The sequence below is a fragment of the Symphalangus syndactylus genome, chromosome 2, assembly GCF_028878055.3.
Source record: "Symphalangus syndactylus isolate Jambi chromosome 2, NHGRI_mSymSyn1-v2.1_pri, whole genome shotgun sequence".
In the NCBI taxonomy this organism is placed as follows: Eukaryota; Metazoa; Chordata; class Mammalia; order Primates; family Hylobatidae; genus Symphalangus; species Symphalangus syndactylus.
Window position 1 is genome coordinate 122,299,145 of NC_072424.2, and position 24,384 is coordinate 122,323,528.

At 36.6% G+C, this 24,384-nt stretch overlaps 1 protein-coding gene across 3 annotated transcripts in view; it reads left to right on the plus strand.

Moving 5' to 3' along the window:
* Positions 1-24,384, plus strand: part of UTRN (utrophin) — a 516,343-nt gene that overhangs the window by 163,054 nt on the left and 328,905 nt on the right. For all 3 annotated transcript variants that reach the window (XM_055266343.2, XM_055266390.2, XM_055266360.2), the window contains exons 34-40: positions 4,222-4,401; positions 7,199-7,327; positions 7,944-8,114; positions 9,522-9,683; positions 10,104-10,241; positions 15,338-15,529; positions 16,626-16,798. In XM_055266343.2, the coding sequence (XP_055122318.1) occupies positions 4,222-4,401; positions 7,199-7,327; positions 7,944-8,114; positions 9,522-9,683; positions 10,104-10,241; positions 15,338-15,529; positions 16,626-16,798 (1,145 nt within the window). The remainder of the gene's footprint in view (positions 1-4,221; positions 4,402-7,198; positions 7,328-7,943; positions 8,115-9,521; positions 9,684-10,103; positions 10,242-15,337; positions 15,530-16,625; positions 16,799-24,384) is intronic.

Below are 24,384 nucleotides of genomic sequence, written 5' to 3' on the forward strand. Positions count from 1 at the left end.
TGGGCTTCTCTTTGTAGGTAACCTAACCTTTCTCTCTGGCTGCCCTTATCATTTTTTCCTTCATTTCAACCTTGGTGAATCTGACAATAATGTGTCTTGGGGTTGCTCTTCCCGAGGAGGAGTATCTTTGTGGCATTCTCTGTATTTCCTAAAGTTGAATGTTGGCCTGTCTTGTTAGGTTGGGGGAGTTCTCTTGCAGAATATCTTGAAGTGTGTTTTCCAACTTTGTTCCATTCTCCCTGTCACTTTTGGGTACGCCAATCAAATGTAGGTTTGGTCTTTTCACATAGTCTCATATTTCTTGGAGGCTTTGTTTGTTCATTTTCATTCTTTTTTCTCTAATCTTATCTTCACACTTTATTTTATTAAGTTGATCTCCAATCTCTGATATCCTTTCTTCCACTTGATCGATTCGTCTATTACTTGTGTATGCCTCGTGAAGTTTTCGTGCTGTGTTTTCAGCTTTATCAGGTCATTTATGTTCTTCTCTAAATTGGTTATTCTAGTTAGCAGTTTCTGTAACCTTTTATCAAGGTTCTTAGCTTCCTTGCATTGGGTTAGAACATGCTCCATTAGCTTGGAGGAGTTTGTTATTACCCACTTTCTGAAGCCTACTTCTGTCAATTCATCAAACTCATTTTCCATCCAGTTTTGTTCCCTTGCTAGCAAGGAGTTCTGATTCTTTGGAGGAGAAGAGGCATCCTGGTTTTTGGAATTTTCAGCATTTTTGTGCTGGTTTTTCCTCATCTTTGTGGATTTATCTACCTTTGATCTTTGATGTTGGTGACCTTTGAATGGGGTTTTTGCGTGGTCGTTCTTTTTGTTGATGTTAATGTTGTTGCTGTTTGTTAGTTTTCCTTCTAACAGTCAGGCCCCTCTGCTGCAGGTCTGCTGGAGTTTGCTGGAGGTCCACCCCAGACCCTGTTCGCCTGGGTGTCAGCAGTGGAAGCTGCAGAATAGCAAAGATTGCTCCCTGCTCCTTCCTCTGGAAGCTTTGTTCCAGAGGGACACTCGACATATACCAGCTGGAGCTCTCCTACATTAGGTGTCTGTTGACCCGTGCTGGGAGGTTTCTCCCAGTCAGGAGGCACAGGGGTCAGGGACCCACTTGAGGTCTGTCCCTTAGCCGAGTTCGAGCTCTGTGATGGGAGATCCACTGCTCTCTTCAGAGCTGGCAGGCAGGAATGTTTAAGTCTGCTGGAGCTTTGCTCACAGCTGCCCTTTCCCCCACATGCTGTGTCCCAAGGAGATGGGAATTTTCTCTGTAAGCCCCTGGCTGGGGCTGCTGCCCTTCTTTCAGAGATGCCTGGCCCAGAGAGGAGGAATCTAGAGAGACAGTCTGGCTACAGAGGCTTTTCTGAGCTGTGGTGGGTTCTGCCCAGTTTGAACTTCCTGGAGGCTTTGTTTACACTGTGAGGGGAAAACTGCCTACTCAAGCCTCAGTAATGGCAGATGCCCCTCTCCCCACCAAGCTCCAGCATTCCAAGTCAACTTCAGACTGCTGTCCTGGCAGCGAGAATTTCCAGTCGTTGGATCTTTGCTTGCTGGGCTCCATGGGGGTGGAATCTGTTGAGCTAGACCACTTGGCTCCCTGGCTTCAGTTCCCTTTCCAGGGGAGTGAATGGTTCTGTCTTGCTGGTGTTCCAGGCACCACTGCAGTATGAAAAAAAAAACACCTGCAGCTAGCTCGGTGTCTCCCCAATCAGCCACCCAGTTTTGTGCTTGAAACCCTGGGCCCTGGTGATGTAGGCACCCGGGCAATCTCTGGGTCTGTGGGTTGCGAAGACCTTGAAAAAAGTGTAGTATCTTGGCTGGATAGCACCGTACCTCACGGCACAGTCCCTCATGGCTTCCCTTGGCTGGGGGAGGGAGTTCCCCAACCCCTCGCGCTTCCCTGGTGAAGCGACGCCCTCCGTGGGCTGCACCCGCTGTCTAACCAGTTACAGTGAGATGAAACAAGTACCTCTGTTGGAAATGCAGAAATCGCCTGCATTCTGTATTGGTCTTGCTGGAAGCTGCAGACTGGAGCTGTTCCTATTTGGCCATCTTGCCAACCACCTCCTCTACTAACTCTTTTATAGTTTCATCTTTTTACCTTTAATGCACTAATCTTTCCGGAATTTATTTTGGTGTATTTCATGAGGTAAGGCTCTAACCATCTTTCCAAAAGGATAACCAATTATCTTAGCACTATTGGTTGAGTAATTAACCTTGTCTCCATGGATTTGACATGCTAAGTTCATAAATTCTTATTTTCCTGTTGCCTTTCATTGTTCTCTGCTTCACTGATCTGGCCCCATGAAATGTACCAGTTTTTAGACTGTTTAGCCATGTTTTATAGTATATTTTAACTGCAGTTAATGGATTCCTTCTCTTTATGCTTCATTTTTGGTATATATCTTATATGAACTTTAGAATTTTTATTGTTAAATTCTTAAATTCTATTGGAAATTTTGATTTGAATTGCCTTAAATTCATACATTTGTTTAGTGCAGAATTGATATGTTTGTTAATATTAATTCTGTTTGGTAACATATATGTCTCATTTTTCTCCTAAATTCTTTCGCATTCCTACATAATGTTTTGATTTTTTTCTTTGTAAACATTATTCGTATATGCACAGGAGTTTATTCCTACACATCTGTTTTTATTGCTATGTAAAAATATACTTTTCTTTTTTTTACAGAGTGCTTATTGTTGGTACATAGGTGATATTGATTTTATATATTTAATTTTTAAACATCCATGTTTGTGTACTCATAAATTCAATTGGTTTTTCAGCTGATTCTCGTAGCTTTTTTAGGTAAAGACTGAAAGAAATGAAAAATTTGTTTCTTTTGGAACAATATGCTCTCAAGTTTCCATTTAATCTTATTTCAGAATTGAAATAATAAAGATGATATATACAAGTCACAAATTCACAGCACATTCTCTTCATTAGGTTAAACCAAATGAAACATCAGTATGTATTAATAACATAACCACCATCTTTTTATCATTGTCTTTTCAGATTTAAGGAACATTAAGATTTCACAACATTTTAATATATTTGCACTTAAAGGTTATGTAAAATTATTTTCAATGCAAACCTTAAATAATATTTTCATTTCTGAATACTGTTTTTATTCCATAACTTAAATATCACTATTTTCAATGTAATCTTTTTTACTATAAAAAAGGATGTGTACTATTTAGATATAATTACTTGTAGTTCTTTATTTTTTATAGTTCTTAAATGCTATTCTAGTCAATCATTACATACCCACTGAAGAAATGAAAGATTCTTATTAATAATTGCTGAGAGCATGGCTATTGGGTATCCTTTATTTGTTCTCCCCTTGCTAGAGAAGAACATTGGAAAGTAGTATTTCAGTTCCTTCATAAATATACCAGTAATTGACATGGCCAAGTGAGTGTTTAAACCTGGACTCACCTGTGAATTTGTAATTGGTATGCTTTCCAAGGTGTGATTTAATGTAGAAATATAAACTTGAGCTCCTTAAAATGATTGGTTTAAATATTGATTTAAAAAATAGTCAATAATAGTAGCAGTAGGGTAGATACATGCATATTGCTTTTTGATTGAAAGAGCATACCATCCAGAGTATTATCTTTGCACTTATGACAGTTGTAAGACCAAAGCTTAGACTTGCTGTTCTCTTGTGAATTACTTACATGAAATTTTTTTTGTAATGTTTATTCATCATATTATATGTGAAATCACCCAGCTATAAGATGTTATCCTTGCAAGTACCTATAGTACACATCTATAGTTTCCTCTGGTAATCTAGGAGAAAAATTCATTGTGAATTTTTTTAAGTTGTGCGTTCTAGGATCCTTCTGCTTTGCCAGCCTGTAGTTACTGAAAATGAAATTGAGCCTTTGCATTTAGAGTGATGATGAAGGTAATTGGCATTCATATGTAATAAATGGATTTATATTTAAATAAATGAAATAATTGCTTTCCCACAGCTGAGTGTGTTACACTCATTGGTATGTGTTGAATTACACATTTTGTTTTCCATTTGGAACTTAAGAATTCTTACTATGTTAATAAGTTTGGGAATTTTGTAAACTTTGACATTGTAAATTATCTAGGGAGTCATGGACTATCATGGACTACTTTGTATATGTGGCAGAAAAGTTTTTAATAATTTAAGGTTGCATACACTCTTACAATATTCTGAAGATCAAGTAGGTCTTGGTGTTTTTATTTTCTAGAATGTTCTGAGGGATCTGGAAAAGAGAAAAGCTGATTTAAATACCATCACAGAGAGTAGTGCTGCCCTGCAAAACTTGATTGAGGGCAGTGAGCCTATTTTAGAAGAGAGGCTCTGTGTCCTTAATGCTGGGTGGAGCCGAGTTCGTACCTGGACTGAAGATTGGTGCAATACCTTGATGGTATGTCTCAGGAAAAAGTTGATGAAATCTTCTCCTCTCTTCTAGTTATTTTTTAAATGGATACAACTGTGATTAAATTTCAAATCCTGTTTACTGTGTGTCACAGTGATGTTTTGCTTGTGAATTAATTTCATTAGACTAGGTTTTATTTTTTCTTTGGAAAGGTAATAACTAGAAAGAATTTACAGTGTTTCTAAATATTCATGATCTGCATGGAATGAGGTACTTTCATATTTTAGGAAATGCACCTTATTTGTTTTATTTTAATGATTTCATATTGTATTTGGTTTTTATACTATCAGAAGCTATTTTTATATATAATCTTTATAGTGTTTGAATAATGGCTTACTGGTTAAGAGCACAGGTTCTAGCATCTGATGGCCTATGTAAAAATTTTCACTACTAGCTCAGTAACATTGGTTAAGTTACTTAAACATTCTCTAAACCTCAGTTGTTTGATTTGTAAAATGGACATTATTATATCTATCTCATACAGTTTTGCAATGATTAATTATGAGCCTTAAACATGTAGTGCTCTTAAATAACTATATGCAAAACAACCAATTTTAGATTTTGCTATGATTATAATTATTAAATATTGTATATGTGTTAGTCTTTGGTTATGCCACTACTCTGTAAATTATCTCGTGGAAATAGTTACCACTTAATTTTTATAGTGGTTTTATGTTCCTATGATACTAACTGTGAATATATGGCCACCCCACCCTCCTCTGCTGAGGAAGGCATTGTCATTTATAAATTTTTTTTTAATTCTGAAATACCTGAGATAGGACTTTTATCAAATTTATAGAATTACTAGGTAATGGATAGAGACATCAAAAATACATTATTGTGTGTTTGAATATTTATTTAAATTCATCAGGGTGTGTAGGGCAATGAAGAGCATGGGCTTTGCTCATGATCCCTAACAGATTTATATCCACAGTCCATGACTTATTATCTGCTTAACCTTAGCTAAGTTACTTAATGTTACTAAGCTTCAATTTCCATATGTACAGAATGAGAACAAAGGTATATACCTAACAGAGTTGTTAAATATTGAATATAATAGTGAATATGAGATTCTTGGCTCAAGAATATGCTCATTAAATATTTTATATATTAATTTTTAATTACTAGCTTTATTTCACATTCTTATGGCCCTTATTTCTGTATTCTTCAGTCTATACCTTTCAGACTCTCCATTCAAGCAGTATCTTTCTTGTGCTGTTAGAACATTTGATTTACCTGCTTAATAGGGGTAAACAAGTCTGGCGCTCATCAGTTCTACCTACTTAGAATCCAGATCACTGTTGATATTTTCTCATATCATTTATTAGTTCACATTTTCTTTTTTTTAAATGTTTATTTTAAGTTCAGGGGTACAAGTGCAAGTTTCTTTTATTTTTATATCGTTTATTTGTTCACTTTTTTTTTTTTTTTTGAGGCTAGGTGTCACTCTGTCACCCATGCTGGAGTGCAGTGGTATGATCATGGGTCACTGCAACCTCGACCTCCCCAGGCTCAGGTGATCCTTCCACCTCAGCCTTGCGAGTAGCTGGGACTACCATCATGCACCACCACACCCGGCTAATTTTTTTATTTTTTGTAGAGGGTGGTTTCACCATGTTGTTCAGGCTGGTCTTGAATTCCTTAGGTCAAGTAATCCTCCCATCGGGACCTCCCAAAGTACTGGATTACAGGCGTGAGCCACCACACCCAGCCTACATTTTCTTTTTTCAACTATTTTTCATATAGATTAATAATTTCTTTCTTTGTAAAAACTTTTACTGTCTAAGCATTTTCCAGTTTCTTTTATCTCACAAAATATAATTGCTAAAGGTTAATTTCATCATAAGCCTTGTTACCCTTTTTGGTCACACTCTAACTTCTTGCCTTAGATTAACTGTTTTTCCCAGTCATAATCTGCTTAACTCTTGCTTCTGTTTTCAAATGTGTTCTGTCAAGCACATTTCATGTCTTGTTTCAGTACATCTTGCTGTGGTCTGTGCCAGATGTAATATTAAGGGCTGGTGATACTGAGGTAAGGAGACAAAGGCACTGTCCTTTGAGCAGAGCATACAGAATCTTTTTCAATTCATATTTTCATCATTTTTAAAAATTATTCCTTAAATGAGTTTTTAAAAAATATGGGCCAGGTGCAGTGGTGCACACCTGTAATCCCAGCACTTTGGGAGGCTGAGGCGGGTGGATCACGAGGTCAAGAGATCGAGACCATCGTGGCCAACATGGTGAAACCCCGTCTCTACTAAAAATACAAAAATTAGCTGAGTGTGGTGGTGCACGCCTGCAGTCCCATCTATTTGGGAGGCTGAGGCAGGAGAATCACTTGAACCCGGAAGGTGGAGGTTGCAGTGAGCTGAGATTGTGCCACTATACTCCGGCCTGGCGACAGAGTAATACTCCATCTCAAAAAAAAAAAAAAAAAAAAAAAAAAAGATTGAAGAGGGTAAATCAGATCAGTTGTAATATAAGAATAAGGAATAAGAGATGAACTTGCATTGAAATTGAAAAAGAAACTTTCACCTTTTATTCTGCTTCAACTTTTTATTGTGTTGAGGTGTAAATCAAATAAATTTAAAAAGTGTTAAGCACCATAGTTATGCATTTTTAGGAATGAGATTTATTCACTGAAGAAGAGCCCTGCAGGAAGGTGAAAGCTCTTCTTTAAATTCATGATACAGTTTGCTCTTTGAAGGTCTTTTAAATGTCTTTTAAGATTATCATCTTAAATATTTCATATGGTTATGTAAGCATTTTATTAATTCCTTTGTAGAACCATCAGAACCAGCTAGAAATATTTGATGGAAATGTGGCTCACATAAGTACCTGGCTGTATCAAGCTGAAGCTCTATTGGATGAAATTGAAAAGAAACCAGCAAGTAAACGGGAAGAAATTGTGAAGGTAGCAAACATAGAGACATCAGTAACACTTTTGGGAGTGGAATGTTTCATTGTCATGTTTTCTCCTGTGGAATGCTCTAAGTTACTTACGCTCTCATTCCTCCCAAGCATTAGATTCATTAACATTTATTTTGATGAGAGAAACTGAGACAATAAGAGACAAACTCAATAACAGACGAACTTGAATTGAAATTGAAAGACTAGTAAGAGATTTCAGCACAATCAACCAGAGTAAGAGCTATTCACATAAGATGCCAATGAGTCTTGCTTACTTTTGTATTCTCCATTGAGCGCTGCTTACTTCTGTATTCTCCAGTGAGTCTTACTTACTTTTGTATTCTCCAATGAGTCTGTCTTACTTCTGTACTCTCCAATGAGTCTTACATACTTTTGTATTCTCTAGCGAGTCTCACTTCTGTATTTCCACTGAGAGTTACTTACCTCTGTGTTCTCCAATGAGTCCTATGTGAACAGCTCTCACCTGGTTGATTATGCTGAAATCTCTTACTGGGGATCCCAGATATTTATTTAAACTCCGTTTCATTCTGTATAAGCATCACACTCATGTTTGGGTTTGATTTTTCCCATGAGATAATTTTGTGTTTTCTTATACTTAGCGTTTAGTATCTGAGCTGGATGATGCCAGCCTCCAGGTTGAAAATGTCCGCGATCAAGCCCTTATTTTGATGAATGCCCGTGGAAGCTCAAGCAGGGAGCTTGTAGAACCAAAGTTAGCTGAGCTGAATAGGAACTTTGAAAAGGTGTCTCAACATATCAAAAGTGCCAAAGTGAGTAATTATGTTTTTAGAGTAAACCATTTTTCCTATGGGTATGTATCTAAATGATAGTCATACAGTACATACATCAACAATTTTTGTTTTGTTATTTTAATTTTATTATTTTCTCTCTCTGTCACCCAGACTGGAGTGCAGTGGCATGATCTCACTGCAACCTCCGCCTTCTGGGTGCAAGCTATTCTCGGGCCTCAGCCTCCCGAGTAGCTGGGATTACGGGCAACTGCCACCATGCCCAGCTAAATTTTGTATTTTTTTCAGGAGAGATAGGGTTTCACCATCTTGGCCAGGCTGGTCTCGAGCTGCTGACCTCAAGTGATCTACCCGCCTTGGCTCCCAAAGTGCTGGGATTACAGGTGTGAGCTGCTGCACCCAGCCAACAATTTTTAAATTAAAATGTTTTTAATCACTTTTTCTTTGAATGGAGCATTTGTCCGTATTTATTTGTGATTGTGGGTACGAAGGAGAGAAAACAAGCAATTAGTATTGAAGAAAATAACCTATTTGAGAAAAGATTTCAAAGACTCAGTCAAAGGTTAGAATTGGTTATGAAATGATGAAACTAATTCCCAAGCTACGGATGAATATTAAACCCTTTATTTTATGGTCACACTCTATGTATGTGTTCACATTGCACACACCACAGAACTTGTTTTTTGTGTTTTACATGATGACAAATCTAAAAGTTACAGATAATTTCACAGTTTAATCCTAATGTAGGAAAGTACTACCTGATTTTATAAATTTAAAAAAGAGCTTTAGACGTTTAATTAACAGGGTAATAAATAGGAGCTTTATGAGAGAGTGCTACTTTTCCCATACTTAGCAAACCCCAGATGGTATTTATCTGCATTTAATTTTATTTAAATTGTTTTATTGAGTTTTAGTTAAACAAATATAAAATTTTTCTATGTAGATGTTATCTGAAAAGATGACATTGAGAAATATGCACTTCTTTGACATTTGTATATGAAAATCCAAGGGGAATTCTACTGAGGAAACTTAACTGGGAGACATTCTGTGAGGTGTCCCTGCGCTGGGGGCTGGGTGGCTGTTCTTCCTTTCTGTGGCCATGGTAAGGATAGTTTCTGGATCATGGCCGTAGTTTCCTGCTGTGCTCGCATGTGGTCTCCAAATCCACGCCACAACACTCCCGGCAGCCACAATGAATTGCAACACTATGTCACATCCCTGGCTAGAGTTTGGAGAAAACGGGTAATTCAGAGAAGTCTGAACTGGTAAAATCATTGCCATATAAATGAATGAAACCGAAGTTAGCTGAGCTGAATAGGAAAGTCAATTAAAAAAATGTTAGTTTCTCTCTTGACACCCCATCTCTCTGATTAATGATGGGAAGTCAAATTAAAAATTTATTTTCAGAGAATTCTTTTCCTTCTACAGTTGCTAATTGCTCAGGAACCATTATCATACCAATGTTTGGTCACCACTGAAACATTTGAAACTGGTGTGCCTTTCTCTGACTTGGAAAAATTAGAAAATGACTTAGAAAATATGTTAAAAGTTGTGGAAAAACACTTGGAATCCAGTGATGAAGATGGAAAGGTTGGTTCAAGGAGATTTCAAAACCATGGTGTTCTCATTTTTCTTTTCTATTAATTTTATTTTTATGTCAGTGATGTTTACCCATATAATCTGTCAAACATGATGAAACAGATTCAAATGTGGTTTTTTTCTGTATGTCAATGTAAGTCACATGATTTATGTGCTTAAAAAGAAAATAGACACAGTTTCTGAACCAGACATAATCCTTAGTATTATCTAATGTTTGCTAAACTCTCTTTGAGATATTTTATCTTCAAATGTAAAATATCTTTAAAAAAACATAAATTTTTTGATCATTCAGGTTAATATATCTTGACTTACACTATACTAAGTAAGTTAATTTTCCTCCTTATGAGCTGATAGGAAGTGACCTTTTGCATTTTTCTTTTGAGTCATTTTTTTTTCCTTTTAAAAATTTAGATGGATGAGGAGAGAGTCCAGATTGAGGAAGTTCTACAAAGAGGAGAAGAAATGTTACATCAACCTATGGAAGATAATAAAAAAGAAAAGATCCGTTTGCAGTTATTACTTTTGCATACAAGATACAACAAAATTAAGGTATTATGACTGGAGAGTCTCTGTTGCATTTAAATACCTTACTTAACTCTTGCCATTCAGATGTGTGATGCTGCATCACAGATGCTTTAAAACACACCAGTTGGAATATCATCTTCTCCTTTCTAGTGTGTGTTACTAGATGTGTTCATACTTTTGGATGGCACAGAGCTCAAAATAGAAATGTAAAACCTTATTATTGGCCATCTCTTTTGGATTTCTGATTATGTTATCAAACCTAAAAGATCTATCTATTTCAGAAGTGGCTTCCTCCAATTCCATATTTTATTTGTGAAGGTCTTGGCTACGTGAAAAAAAAAGTTTCTAGTTTAAAAATAACTAAGTTTGTGAAAGTGATGTAATATAATTTATATTCTAGTGAAGATTCACTACCAGCTCCCTTTTTATTTCTTTATATTTTTCTTGTTTTTTAAAGATGGGGTCTCACTATGTTGCCCGGGCTGCTCTTGAACTCCTAGACTCAAGTGATCCTCCTGTGTCAGCCTCCCAAGTTGCTAGGACTACAGGTGTGGGCCATCATACCCAGCTCCAGCTCTTTTTAAAATGGCAATCTTGCTAGCTGCATTTTAAGTGTGCTGTTGTTCCCTGGGGTCCATTCTTTGGTAGTTCCTTCTAGAACGATTTTTATTTGATGACTTTGGAAATTAAGTAGATCGATTATGGTACAGTATTTTTACTATACCTTTTCTATGTGTAGATATGTTTAGATACATAAATACTTCCAATTGTGTTTCAGAATTGCCTGTAGTATTCAGTACAATAATGTGCTGTAAAGGTTTAGGCTAGGAGCAATTGACTATACCACACAGCCTAAGAGTGCAGGAGGCTGCACCATCTAGGTTTGTGTAAGGGCACTCTATGATGTTTGCATGACAATGAAATGACCTAGAGACACATTTCTCAGAACATGTCCCTGTTATTAAGCAATGCATGACTATACTTCAAAAACTAGCCATTCTCTCAAGGCTGAAGCCTCAACATCCTTCTTAACTATTTCTTGTTCCCCACATATCTTCTCACATCACACTGAGTAGGCATTAAAACTGTTGAGTCTGCTTGAAGCAACATACAGGTTTGAACCTGAAGTTAGATATTGCTGTACCAGCTGCTTGTTTTATGACCATGAGAAAGTGACTTAGCTTATTTTACTTCACTATCCTTTCCATAATTTAGACTAATGATTTTCTCCCATGATATTATATCCCATGGACATATTCTTATGTCTGTTTTTTCTCACTCTAGCACATCCTTTGTATCTTCCTCACAGTTATTCTCCCCGAAGTCATGGCTGATCATGTCATTCCTTCATCGAAGAAACTGTTTAGGAAAATATTGCAAAATACAGAAAAAGCTTTAAATGCAAGGCTTGTCAATATAACGACATACAAAGTCTTCAGTCTGACCCCTGGCTCCTTATGTCTTTGATTTGCTGTCACTTCCCATGTAGTACAGCTATGCTGGTTTTCTTTACATTTTCCTAAACACATCATGTGCCTTAGCACATCTGGGAACTTATTAATTTTATTCCCATTCCCTAGAGTGAGTTTTATCTTTTTAGGTTAGCTGAAAAATGCATTATCTTTTAAGACTCAGCTCCATTTTTATTTCTAACTTCTGTCAGATTATATTATAGTTCCCTGCTTTATTGCGACTTTTTAAAATATCTTTCTTCCCTAATGCTTCTCCAAGTTTAGGCCATATCTTTTTCTTTTTTTTCGAAAATATATGCTTTTATTTTTCCATGATTACAAACTAGGCCATATCTTTTTCATCTTTGGGTCTGAAATCAGAAATTGTTACTGGCACAAAATAGAAATAAGTTTTCAGCTTTTAATACATAAATAAATTTGTTTGTTAAAAGTACTAATACATACTATATAAGCTAATTTCATTCTGGCTTTACTAACATTGGTAGGCCAACTATGATACAAACTTCAAATCTATAGTTTTCAAACTGATGTGATTCTTAACTGTGAACATTAGAATTAAAAAAACTATGGTGCCCAAATCTAATTCCTGAACCAATTAAATCAGAATCTCTCAGGTTGGACCTAGGTGTGGGCATTTACAAAAACAAAACACAAAACATTTGTGGATGATTTTAATGTACAATTAGGATTGAGAAGCACAAGTTTACAGGACTCATTGTCTTATCTGAAATATATGTTAAGTGACCTTTTCCAATTTGTTTACTAGAGTATTACTGTTTTTAAATTATGTATGAGCACTTTATAAAGATATTAATCACTTGCCATAATTGCTATAAAATATTACCTTATTGATATTTATCTTCTAATTATTTTACCTTTAAGATATAACCATTTAAAATTTTTGTTTAGCCACAGGTGACTATGTTTTTCCTTAGTGATTTTTCAGGGGTTTCTGTTTTGGGATATAAAAAGTTTTTATCCTCCAGAAAGTTGATCAATATTCAATTCTGTTTAGTTCCAGGTTTTTCCTATGGTTTGGTAAAAATAAAACTTAGAAATTTAATAAAACACTCACTTAAAAATCTCTTTAATCTGGACTTTGCTATATGATGTGAGCTACATCATGTAACACTGTCTCATTTCAGTACTGACCTCTAGTATATTTGTGTTTCTGTGTCCTAGGAGAATTCTTTAAAAATAAAATTGTCCAGAAGTAAAGTCTCGGTCAGATCTCGAGGACATTTTTTTAGTCCTAGGGCATTTTGATTGATCACTCTCTTGGGGAAAAAAAAATCTATTTTGGGAATACAGAAAGCACATGTTTAAATCTTGAACGGCCTTGCTGCTTCTGCAAGAGTGTGAAGGCTCAGAAAAATCCTGGATTGTCCTATAGTCTGAAAAGAAAAAGAGGCAGTCTTAATGAATGTGAATTTTTTAAACTTGGAACTTTATGATACCTACTAACCTCCCTAGTTTATTCTAAAGCTTCAGGTACATGTGGTCTTGCAGAATGACAATCCATTATGTAACTGAAGAAGCAGCACAGGAATTCCAGTCTTGTAGTAGTAGCTGAGGTATAAAAGTAGCTCCCAACATTTACCTAATGGAGCAGATTAAAAAACAAATGTGGTGCTAAATGAGGAAAGTACTACAAAGGTAAATGTCCCTACAAGCATAATAAAGTAGTTGGATGTCTGGAGTTTTTTGGTCTTTTGGAAAACTGATGACCTTTCAGCAAAATCTTGGTTAATGGATGGGAAGCCAAGAAGGAAAATGGGTCCCAGTTTCCTGTTTTACTTTTTTGACATGATTACTCAACCTAGAAATACTTTCATTGGGCTATTTTCTTTTCCTTAAAGTTAAGAGGGAGAACAGTTGAGCCTAGTTTTCTGATCTTCCAAAATAAAAACACTGGCTTATTTGAAATGAAAATCCAAAAGAATTATTTTTGATTTTTCTTTTCTTAAAAAATACTTAGCATCTTTTTATTCATAACTGGTTTCTGGGTAGATATGTTATTTATTTCAGCATTCTTTTATATTTGCTTAAAACACAGAATTTGTTTCCTTAGACATATGAGTAAATATCTAGAAATGCTTTCTGACCAAAATTTAAACATGTTGCATTAGGATAATAAAATTAATCTTGGAGACAAGTGTAATTAGTTCTGTTGTTAAAGTCAAGAAATGTATAGACCTGCTTCTAACTTGGCCATCCAGAACTACCCTCAATTGATGGAAGCAGTAGTTTAACAAATTCTAGGCAGCAATAATGCAGTCCTCTGGGTTCAACACCATGTTATCCACTCAGTGATTTTAGTCATGAGTCTTGGATTCATTTAGAGATTGGATTGTAACCATTTTCAAGATCACTAACTGAATTAACATGCATTTGTGATCATTTTAACTATCATCTTGAATTTACAGATGATTATCATTTTTTAGAAGTTCAACATAGGAGAAGTGAAAGTGTCAAGGAGGGTACCTTAATTCATGAGCAGCTGCACTTTGGCCCTTTGCAAGTGGTAATAGACAGCATTTATTAAATTGTGGCCATCTAGGAGTAAAGGATTTGAACTCCTGAAGGACTGGCGGTCCATCCCAGAGAGCACTTTATTGTTTAGAAAGCTCTGAGAAGAGGGCTGGGCATGGTGGCTCATGCCTGTAATCCCAGCACTTTGGGAGGCTGAGGTCAGCTTATCACTTAAGGTTAAGAGTTCGAGGCCAGCCTGGCCAACATGGTGAAACCTCATCTCTACTAAAAATACAAAAGTTAGCTGGGCATGGTGGTGCATGCTTGTAATCCCAGCTACTCAGGAGGCTGAGGCAGGAGAATTGCTTGAACCTGGGAGGTAGAGGTTGCAGTGAGCCGAGATCACACCACTGCACTCCAGCCTGGGAGGCAGAGCAACACTCTGTCCCGTCCCCCAGCCCCAAAAAGAAAAATGAAGAAGAAAGCTCTGAGAAGAGGATCCAGAAAATCTATATTAGGGCAGATGAGTAGTCCATAGAGCCTCAAGTCTGTCTAAATATGACACTTCATGATCTATTTTCTAATGTAGGATATTCCTGCTCTGTAATATTATTCTCAGAAGTTAAGATTACATACTGAATTACTTGGATATTATTTTAATCAAAACCCTTTGTGCATTTCATGTTGTGTTATGGAAACATGTTTAATTTGTTTATATTTTTAGCAATGAGGTCCAATTTTAAAATTGTGATATTTTTAAAAGAGTGAAATAATAATGGTATCAAAATGTTTTATTTCATACAAAACTTTATGATTGGCAGGATATTCTCATTCTTTCAACAACTCAAGAAAGGAATTGTTATGTTTTTTGTTTGCTGAGTTTAAATGACATAGATCTTAAAGCCTGTCAAATTAATAACATACTTATACTGTTTAATAGCATGCTGTAGATGAAAATTAGAATACAGATTGTTAAGGGTTTCTGTTGCAAGGTAGGTTTATGATATAACACATTAAAACTAAGTTTTAAAAATTTAGTTCATAATATTGCATTCCTTCACACAATAGTCTTGTATTGTTATTATTCATTGTGGGGGTATTTTAAGAGAGAGATATATTTATATATATATATATATATTTTTTTTTTTTTTTTTTTTTTTTTTGCTGTTTTTGTAGGCAATCCCTGTTCAACAGAGGAAAATGGGTCAACTTGCTTCTGGAATTAGATCATCACTTCTTCCTACAGATTATCTGGTTGAAATTAACAAAATTTTACTTTGCATGGATGATGTTGAATTATCGCTTAATGTTCCAGAGCTCAACACTGCTATCTACGAAGACTTCTCTTTTCAGGAAGACTCTCTGAAGGTAGACCTCTGGGCACTGTGTTTGAATGGCCACAGTTAATGTAGAAGTAGAGGAAGAAATTTGTTCTTGTGCCTAGTTAGATGGTCTATGTCTTTTACAGCTTGTGCCAGGGGATTAATAATATGTATGACTAGTAAAGCTTTCCTATATTGTCAAAGAAAATATAATAAATTTTGAATTTTAAAAAAGTGGGTATGGATTGTTAAATGTGCACAGTTATAAATTATTTGCAACATTAGAGCCTTGTTTAAAATTAAACAGAGACATAGACCACCTTCCTGTCTTATAAACTAGATTGTCAGTTGATGTTAATTGTCAGCATTTATCAGGCAATCTATAATGGTTTAAAATTGGCCAGTTGTTGAGGTATGGAATGACATCTTGATTGTAATTTAATTAAACTTTTAAATTCTAGCAAGGCATTTTCATGTAACTTGATTGCATTTATATATAAAGTCACAGTAAGTTCACTGATAATATGGATTTGATAGTGCATTCCTCTCATTTAAACTAGCATTATTAGGTATTTGAAAATATCAGCATTTCCAGCTTCAAATGCCTCATTACCTATAGAGAATGTTACTGAAGCTTTTCATGTGTCCTGTACAAATGCTGCTATTGTGAGGACTTTTTTCCTGCCCTGAGTATATTATGTAAATTCTAGCAAGGCATTTTCATGTAACATGATTGCATTTATATATAAAGTCACAATAAATTCACTGATAATATGGATTTGATAGTGCATTCCTCTCATTTAAACTAACATTATTAGATATTTGAAAATATCACTATTTCCAGCTTCAAATGCCTCATTACCCATAGAGAATGTTACTGAAGCTTTCCATGTGTCCTGTACAAATGCTACTATTGTGAGGACTTTTTTTCCTGCCCTGAGTGTATTATGTAGCATATTCCACACACTTTGGCCAAAACAGGGTATCATTTAAAAAAAAAGTTTCCAGTTTTCATGATTAACAATGATTATGTCTTATTATTATTTCAAATGAGTGTTCTACAATATAAATATCTGGTCATCTGTGATTCCTTTTTTTGTTACTTTGCTGGATTTTGTTAATCTATGACAATATATTTTTAGAATATCAAAGACCAACTGGACAAACTTGGAGAGCAGATTGCAGTAATCCATGAAAAACAGCCAGATGTCATCCTTGAAGCCTCTGGACCTGAAGCCATTCAGATCAGAGATACACTTACTCAGCTGAATGCAAAATGGGACAGAATTAATAGAATGTACAATGATCGGAAAGGGTATGTGTAAATAAAATTAATATTTAATTAAAAAAAATGCCTGCAAGTTCATGGGCCATGAAAAAGGTCATGTGGACACCGAGATTAATGAGAACATGTTTCATATCTTTGTAGGATGCCCTATTATTTTCTTTTTCCTTTTGAGAAGGAGTCTTGCTCTGTCACCCAGGCTGGAGTACAGTGGCACGATCTTGGCTCACTGCAACCTTTGCCTCCCAGGTTCAAGCGATTCTCCTGCCCCAGCCTCCCAAGTAGCTGGGATTACAGGCGCACACCACCACGCTTGGCTAATTTTTGTATTTTTAGTAGAGATGGGGTTTCACCATGTTGGCCACGCTGGTATTGAATTCCTGACCTCAGGCATTCCGCCTGCCTTGGCCTCCCAAAATGCTGGGATTACAGGTGTGAGCCACTGCACCCGGCCGTATGCCCTGTTTAATAAATTGTAATGAGTATAGTTCCTTAAAGGAGGAATGTGACCATGTATAGATGACCATTTATAACATAATAATGATATGGAAGCACTTCTAATTTTTAGTATCTAGTGTCCATTCTGTTTAAAAAAATTAAAGAAATTTTTCATTAATGTTCACTTTCTCAGCACACTTGATGATTAATGTGAGTGAAGAACAGAGGCAGCTACAGATAATTAGAATCCATATATAATACCAAACTCTTGTTTATAGGCTTCTGTTTAAGTGAATGCTTTTGAGCCTTCTTCTTACTAGATTTTGACCAGGCCTATTAATAGGTAGAAATGAAAACAGGTAAGATTTTTGCCAGTAGCTGTGGATGTGATGGAAAGGCAAATAAGTTATGAAATAACCCAATGGAAAGTGCTGTATAAGAGGAAAGGGAGCACAGAATAATACATTGGGTAACTTGAGAGACATACGCACAAAAACTAGGCATCATGTTCCTTGTCTTTTTTTCTATTTTAGCCCACATATTTCAATGTGACTAATCCTTGAAAAGATAGCTTTTAGTGGCCTTTGGTATCTTCCTTTATATGGATTTTACAAATTTTCTCTTTGTACCTTTGGAGAACATTCTTTTACATACATCTTTATCCATACTTATATTTCATTAGGCTTGATCCTTAGATGAAGACAAATTTCTTTAAAAATAATGACATTTTAAACCTCTGTATTATATCATAAAATTGGTTACTATACCCCTGCCAACAGTATTTGTAAAAATGTCCTTCTTTTTGAGCCCTTACTAACATTGACAGTTTTTTTTTATTATTTAAAAAAAACTTTGCCAATTTAATAGTGATAGATTACATCTCAATTTTATTTTCATTTTTTAATTTTTAGTGCTACTAATTTGTGTACGTTAATTTTGTATCCTGAAACTTTGCTGAATTTATTTACCAGTTCTAGGAGCTTTTTGGATGAGTCTTTAGGGTTTTCTAGGTATATGATCATGTTATCAGCAAACAGTAACAGTTTGACTTCCTTTTAACCAATTCGGATGCCCTTTATTTCTTTCTCTTGTCTGATTGCTCTGTCTGGGACTTCCGGTACTATGTTGAATGCAAGTGGTGAAAGTGGGCATCCTTTTCTTGTTCCGGTTCTCAGGGGGAATGCTTTCAATTTTTCCTTATGCAGTATAATGTTGGCTATGGGCTAAAAGTCATAGATGGCTTTTATTACCTGACGGTATGTTCCTTCTATGCCAATTTTGCTGAGAATTTTAATCATAAAGGGATGCTAGATTTTGTCAAATGCTTTTTCTGAGCCTGTTGAGATGATCATGTGATTTTTGTTTTAATTCTGTTTATGTAGTGTATCACATTTATTGACTTGTGTATGTAAACCATCCCTGCATCCCTAGTATGCAGCCCACTTGCAACCCATTTGATCATGGTTTATTCTGTTTTTGATATGCTATTGGAGTCAGTTAGCTAGTATTTTGTTGAGGATTTTTGCATCTGTCTTCATCAGGGATTTGGTCTGTAGTTTTCTTTTTCATTATGTCCTTTCCTGGTTTTGGTATTAGGGTACTGGCTTCATGGAATGATTTAGGGAGGATTCCCTCTTTCTCTATCTTTTAGATAGTGTCAATAGGATTGCTACCAATTCTTCTTTGAATGTCTGATAGAATTCAGCTCTGAACCCATGGGGTCCTGGACTTTTTTTTGCTGGTAATTTTTTAATCATGATTTTAATCTTGCTGCTTGTTATTGGTCTGTTTAGAGTTTCTATTTCTTCCTGGTTTAATTTAGAAGGGTTGTATATTTCCAGGAATTTGTCAGTCTCCTCTAGGTTTTCTAGTTTATGCATGTAAAAATGTTCATAATAGCCTTGATCTTTTGTATTTCTGTGGCATCAGTTGTAATATCACCCATTTTTGTTTCTAATTGAACTGATTTGGATCCTCTCTCTTTTCTTGGTTAATCTTACCAATAGTCTATAAATTTTATTTATGCTTTCAGAGAACCAGCTTTTTGTTTCTTTTTTTTTTTTTTTGTATTTTTGTTTGTTTGTTTCATTTTCATTTAGCTCTGCTCTGATCTTGGTTATTTTTTTTCTTCTGCTGGGTTTGGGTTTGGTTTGTTCTTGTTTATCTAGTTCCTTGAGGTGTGACTTTAGATTGTCTATTTGTGCTTTTTTAGACTCTTTGATGTAGGCATTTAATGCTATGCACATTCCTCTTAGCACCGCTTTTGCCATATCCCAAAAGTTTTGATAGGTTGTGTCACTATTATCATTCAGTTCAAAGAATTTTTAAATTTCCATCCTGATTTCATTGTTGACCCAATGATCATTCAGGAGCAGGTTATTTCATTTCCATATATTTGCATGGTTTTGAGGGTTCCCTTCAGACTTGATTTCCAATTTCATTCCACTGTGGTCTGAGAGAGTACTTGATGTAATTTTAGTTTTCTTAAATTTGTTGAGACTTGTTTTGTGCCTTATAACATGGTCTATCTTGGAGAATATTCCATGTGTTCATGAATAGAATATATATTCTGCAGTTGCTGCATAGCATGTTCCATAAGTATCTGTTAAGTCCATTTGTTCTAGGGTGTAGTTTAATTTCATCATTTCTTTGTTGACTTTCTGTCTGGATGACTTGTCTAGTGCTATCAGTGGAGTATTGAAGTCCACCAGTATTAATGTGTTGCTGTTTATTTCATTTCTTAGGTCTGGTAGTAATTGTTTTACAAATTTGGGAGCTCCAATGTTAGGTGCATATATATTTAGGATTTAATTTCCCGTTGGACTAGTCTTTTTATCATTATATAATGTCCCTCTTTGTCTTTTTTAACTGCTGTTGCTTTAAAATTTATTTTGTCTGATATAAGAATAGCTACTCCTGCTTGCTTTTGGTGTCCATTTGGATGGACTGTTGTTTTCCACTCCTTTACCTTAAGTTTATGTGAGTTTTTATGTGTCAGGTGAGTCTCTTGAAGACAGAAGATACTTGGTTGGTGAATTTTTATCCATTCTTCTATTTTGTGTCTTTAAAATGGAGCATTTAGGCCATTTACATTCAATGTTATTATTGAGATGTGAGGTACCATTCTATTTATCATGATATTTGTTGCCTCAATACCTTGTTTTTTTTTTTTTCATTTTGTTATTGCTAATAGGTTCTTTGAGATTTATGCTTTTTTGTTGTTGTTGTTGTTGACAGAGTCTTGTTCTGTCGCCCAGGCTGGAGTGCAGTGGCATGATCTCGGCTTACTGCAACCTCTGCCTCTCAGCTTCAAGCAGTTCTCTGCCTCAGCCTCCCATGTAGCTGGGGCTACAGGTGCCCACCACCATGCCCAGCTATTTTTTTTGTATTTTTTAGTACAGATGGGGTTTCACTGTGTTGGCCAGGCTGGCCTCAAACTCCTGACCTCAGGTGATCCACCTGCCTTGACCTCCGAAAGTGCTGGGATTGCAAACATGAGCCACCACAACTGGCCAAGATTTATGCTTCAAGGAGATTCTATTTTGTTGTATTTCTAGGATTTGTTTCAAGACTTAGAGCTCCTTTTAGCAATTCTTGTAATGCTGGCTTGGTAGCAGCAAATTCTCTCAGTATTTGTTGGAAAAAGACTATCTTTCCTTCATTTATGAAGCTTAGTTTCACTGGATACAAAATTCCTGGCTTATAATTGTTTTGTTTAAGGAGGCTGAAGATAGGACCCCAATCTCTTCTAGCTTGTAAGGTTTCTGCTGAGAAATCTGCTGTTAATCTGATAGGTTCTTCTTTATAGGTTACCTGATGCTTTTGCCTCACAACTGTCAATATTCTTTCCTTCTTATTGACTGTAGGTAACCTGATGACTATGTGCCTAGGCGATGATCTTTTTGTGATGAGTTTTCCCGGTGTTCTTTGAGATTTTTGTATTTGGATATCTAGATCTCTAGCAAAGCTGGGAGGTTTTCCTCAATTATTCCTGCAAATATGTTTTAGATACTTTTGGATTTCTCTTTTACTTGGGAACACAAATTATTCTTTGGTCTTTTAACATATTCCCAAACTTCATGGAGGCTTTGTTCGTTTTTTAAAACTCTTTTTTCTTTTTCTTTGTCAGATTGGGTTAATTCAAAAGCCTTGTCTTTGAGCTCTGAGGTTCTTTCTTCTACTTGTTCGATTCTATTGCTGAGATTTTCCAGTGCATTTTTCATCTCTCTGAGTGTGTCCTTGATTTCCAGAAGTTGTTTTATTTATGCTGTTTATTTCACTCGAGATTTTTTCATTCATATGCTGTGTCATTGTTTTGATTTCTTTAAGTTGGACTTCACCTTTCACTGGTGTGTCCTTGATTGGTTTAATAATCGACCTTCTGAATTCTTTTTCTGGCAATTCAGAGATTTTGTCCTGGTTTGGATCCATTGCTGGTAAACTAGTGTGAATTTTTTTTTTTTTTTTTTTTTTTTGAGATGGAGTCTCACTCTGTTGCCCAGGCTGGAGTTGCAATGGTGCAATCTCGGCCCACTGCAACCTCCGCCTCCCAGGTTTGAGTGATTCTCCTGCCTCAGCCTCCTAAGTAGCTGGGATTCCAGGCACGCATCACCACACCAGCTTATTTTTGTATTTTTAGGGGAGACAGGGTTTCCCCATGTTGGCCAGGCTGGTCTTGAACTGCTGACCTCAGGTTATCTGCCTGCCTTGGCCTCCCAAGTTGCTGGGATTACAGGCATGAGCCACTGTGCCCAGCCTAGTGTGATCTTTTTGGGTGTTTTAAAAGAACCTTGTTTTGTCATATTACCATAATTGTTTTTCTGGTTTCTTCTCATTTGGGTAGAGCATGTCAGAGGGAAGATCTGGGAATCAATGGCTGCCGTTCTGATTCTTTTGTCCCATGAGGTGCTTCCTTGATGTAGTGCTCTCGTCCTTCCCCTAGGGATGGGGCTTCCTGAGAGCTGAACTGCAGTGATTATTATTTCTCTTCTGAAGCTAGCCATCCAGCAGAGCTACTGGGTGCTGAGCTGGTACTGGGGAGTGTCTGCAAAGAGTCCTGTGATATGATGTGATCAGTCTTCAGGTCTCACAGCTGTGGATACCAGCACCTGCTCTGGTGGAAGTAACAGGGGAGTGAAGTGGACTCTGTGAGAGTCCTTGGTTGTATTTTGGTTAAGTTCACTGCGTTTCTATTGGTTGGCCCCCAGCCAGGAGATGGTGCTTACAAGAGAGCATCAGCTGCAGTAGTATAGAGAGGATTAGGCGGTGGGCAGGGCCATAGAGCTCCTAAGAAATTATCTTCTTTGTCTTTGGCTACGGGGGCGAGTAGAGAAAGACCATCAGGTTGGGCAGGGTCAGGTGTATCTGAGTCAGACTCTCCTTGTGCATGGCTTGTTGTGGCTGCTATGGGGGATAGGGGTGTGGTTCCCAGGCCAGTGGAGTTATGTTCCCAGGGGGATTATGGCTGCCTCTGCTGCATCACACAGGTCGCCAGGGAGGTGGAGGAAAGCCTGAGCCGCAGGCCTCACTCAGCTTCCATGCAGCCCACGGCCCAAAAGGCCAGTCTCACTCCTATCAGGACCCCCTTCCGCCACCCCCACAGCCCCACTGACCCAACAGCACTGGGTTTATTTCCAGGCAGCTGGTGAGCAGGGTTGAGAACTTGCGCCAGGGGACAAGTCTCCCAGCTGAGAACACAAGCTGATCCCCAGTTCCTTGACTCTCCCATGCAGCATGCAGCAGCATTCTACCTCCTTCAAAGGGTCTGTAGATTCTGTTTTCCTGGTATGTTCCTGCAGTAGTTCTTGGAACAAAAGTCCACTATGTGTCTGCACACGCTGCTGTTGCTGTTTGAGTGGGAGCTGCAAGTTAGTCCTTCCTCCTATCCATCGTTTTTTTTTGTCTCTGTCACTGATGATACATTCTAAGTTTAATGTTTGTATTTTCAAAGTCCTTAGATCTTTGAAACAGTCTTATAGCATCTCGAGTTTGGAAATTGTGATTGTTGTGTAGTCATTGTAAATTTTTGCAAATGATAATGAGTGTCTTAATATCATCTCATAGTGCCTTTTTTTTAAGTGCTTTTCTTTTTCCATGCTCAATAGAAAATAGCTTTACTGTAGGGAGTATTAGCAAAATTTTAAAAGTAATTTTCATGGAAAAAGACAATATATACATTATTTAGGGATTATTGATGTTAGGAGTCATTTTATTTAAAAAATAATACATATTTTATTACATAAAATATAAATTTTATTAATATTGTTAAGATCTCAGAGATCACTTCTAAAACTCAGCTCCATTACTCTAAACAAAAAGATAGGAGAAAAAATTATTTAGGATCCTAGTCCAGTAAAGCTTTTCCTTTTTATACTTATTTCATGTATCCTGAATATGACAAGCACTGGGTTTTACTTTGCCATCTTTAAAAGAGTTTGGTTTAAACAGAAATCTCAATAGCCCTCTGTCTCATTGCATAATTTGGGCTCTGCATGCAGTTTCATACTTTGCTGTATTTAGGTAAATGGGACCCTCAGGACCAGTGATTACCCGAAGTACATTAATCTGCTCAGGCAGCCATAATAAGATAACATAGACTGGGTAGCTTAAACAACAGACATTTACTTTCCCACAGTTCTGGAGGCAGGAAGTTCAAGATCAAGGTGCCAGTAGAGTTGATGTCTAGTGAGGTCTCTCTTACTGGCTTGCAGATGGCCACCTTCCTGCTGTGTCCTCACATGGGAGAGCCCTGTGGTGACTCTTCCACTTATTATAAGGACACCAGTCCTTTCAGACTAGAGCCCCGCACTTATGACCTCATTTAACCTCATTTGTGTCTTGAAAAGCTCTGTCTCTAAGTACAGTCACATTGTGGGGTTAGGGCTTCAACATAAGAATTTTGACTGGACACAATTCAGTATATAACATATAGATAGAGGAGTATACGGGCATTTTGAAGTGTTTTGGCCTTTTGTGCTTTATTCTTGCCAGGAACTAAGTGTTCTGGTAGTAAAACAACATATTTTTCCCCAAGAAAATAATGAATCATATTTTATATTTCGCAGTATTTAAATGTTAAATGTATAAAGTTGGATGCGTTAACATGCCTACAACTAATCGATCCTGATTTTTCAAGCCAGAAAAGGCTACGTCTTTTTAGTTAAAAAGCTGCTCGAGTG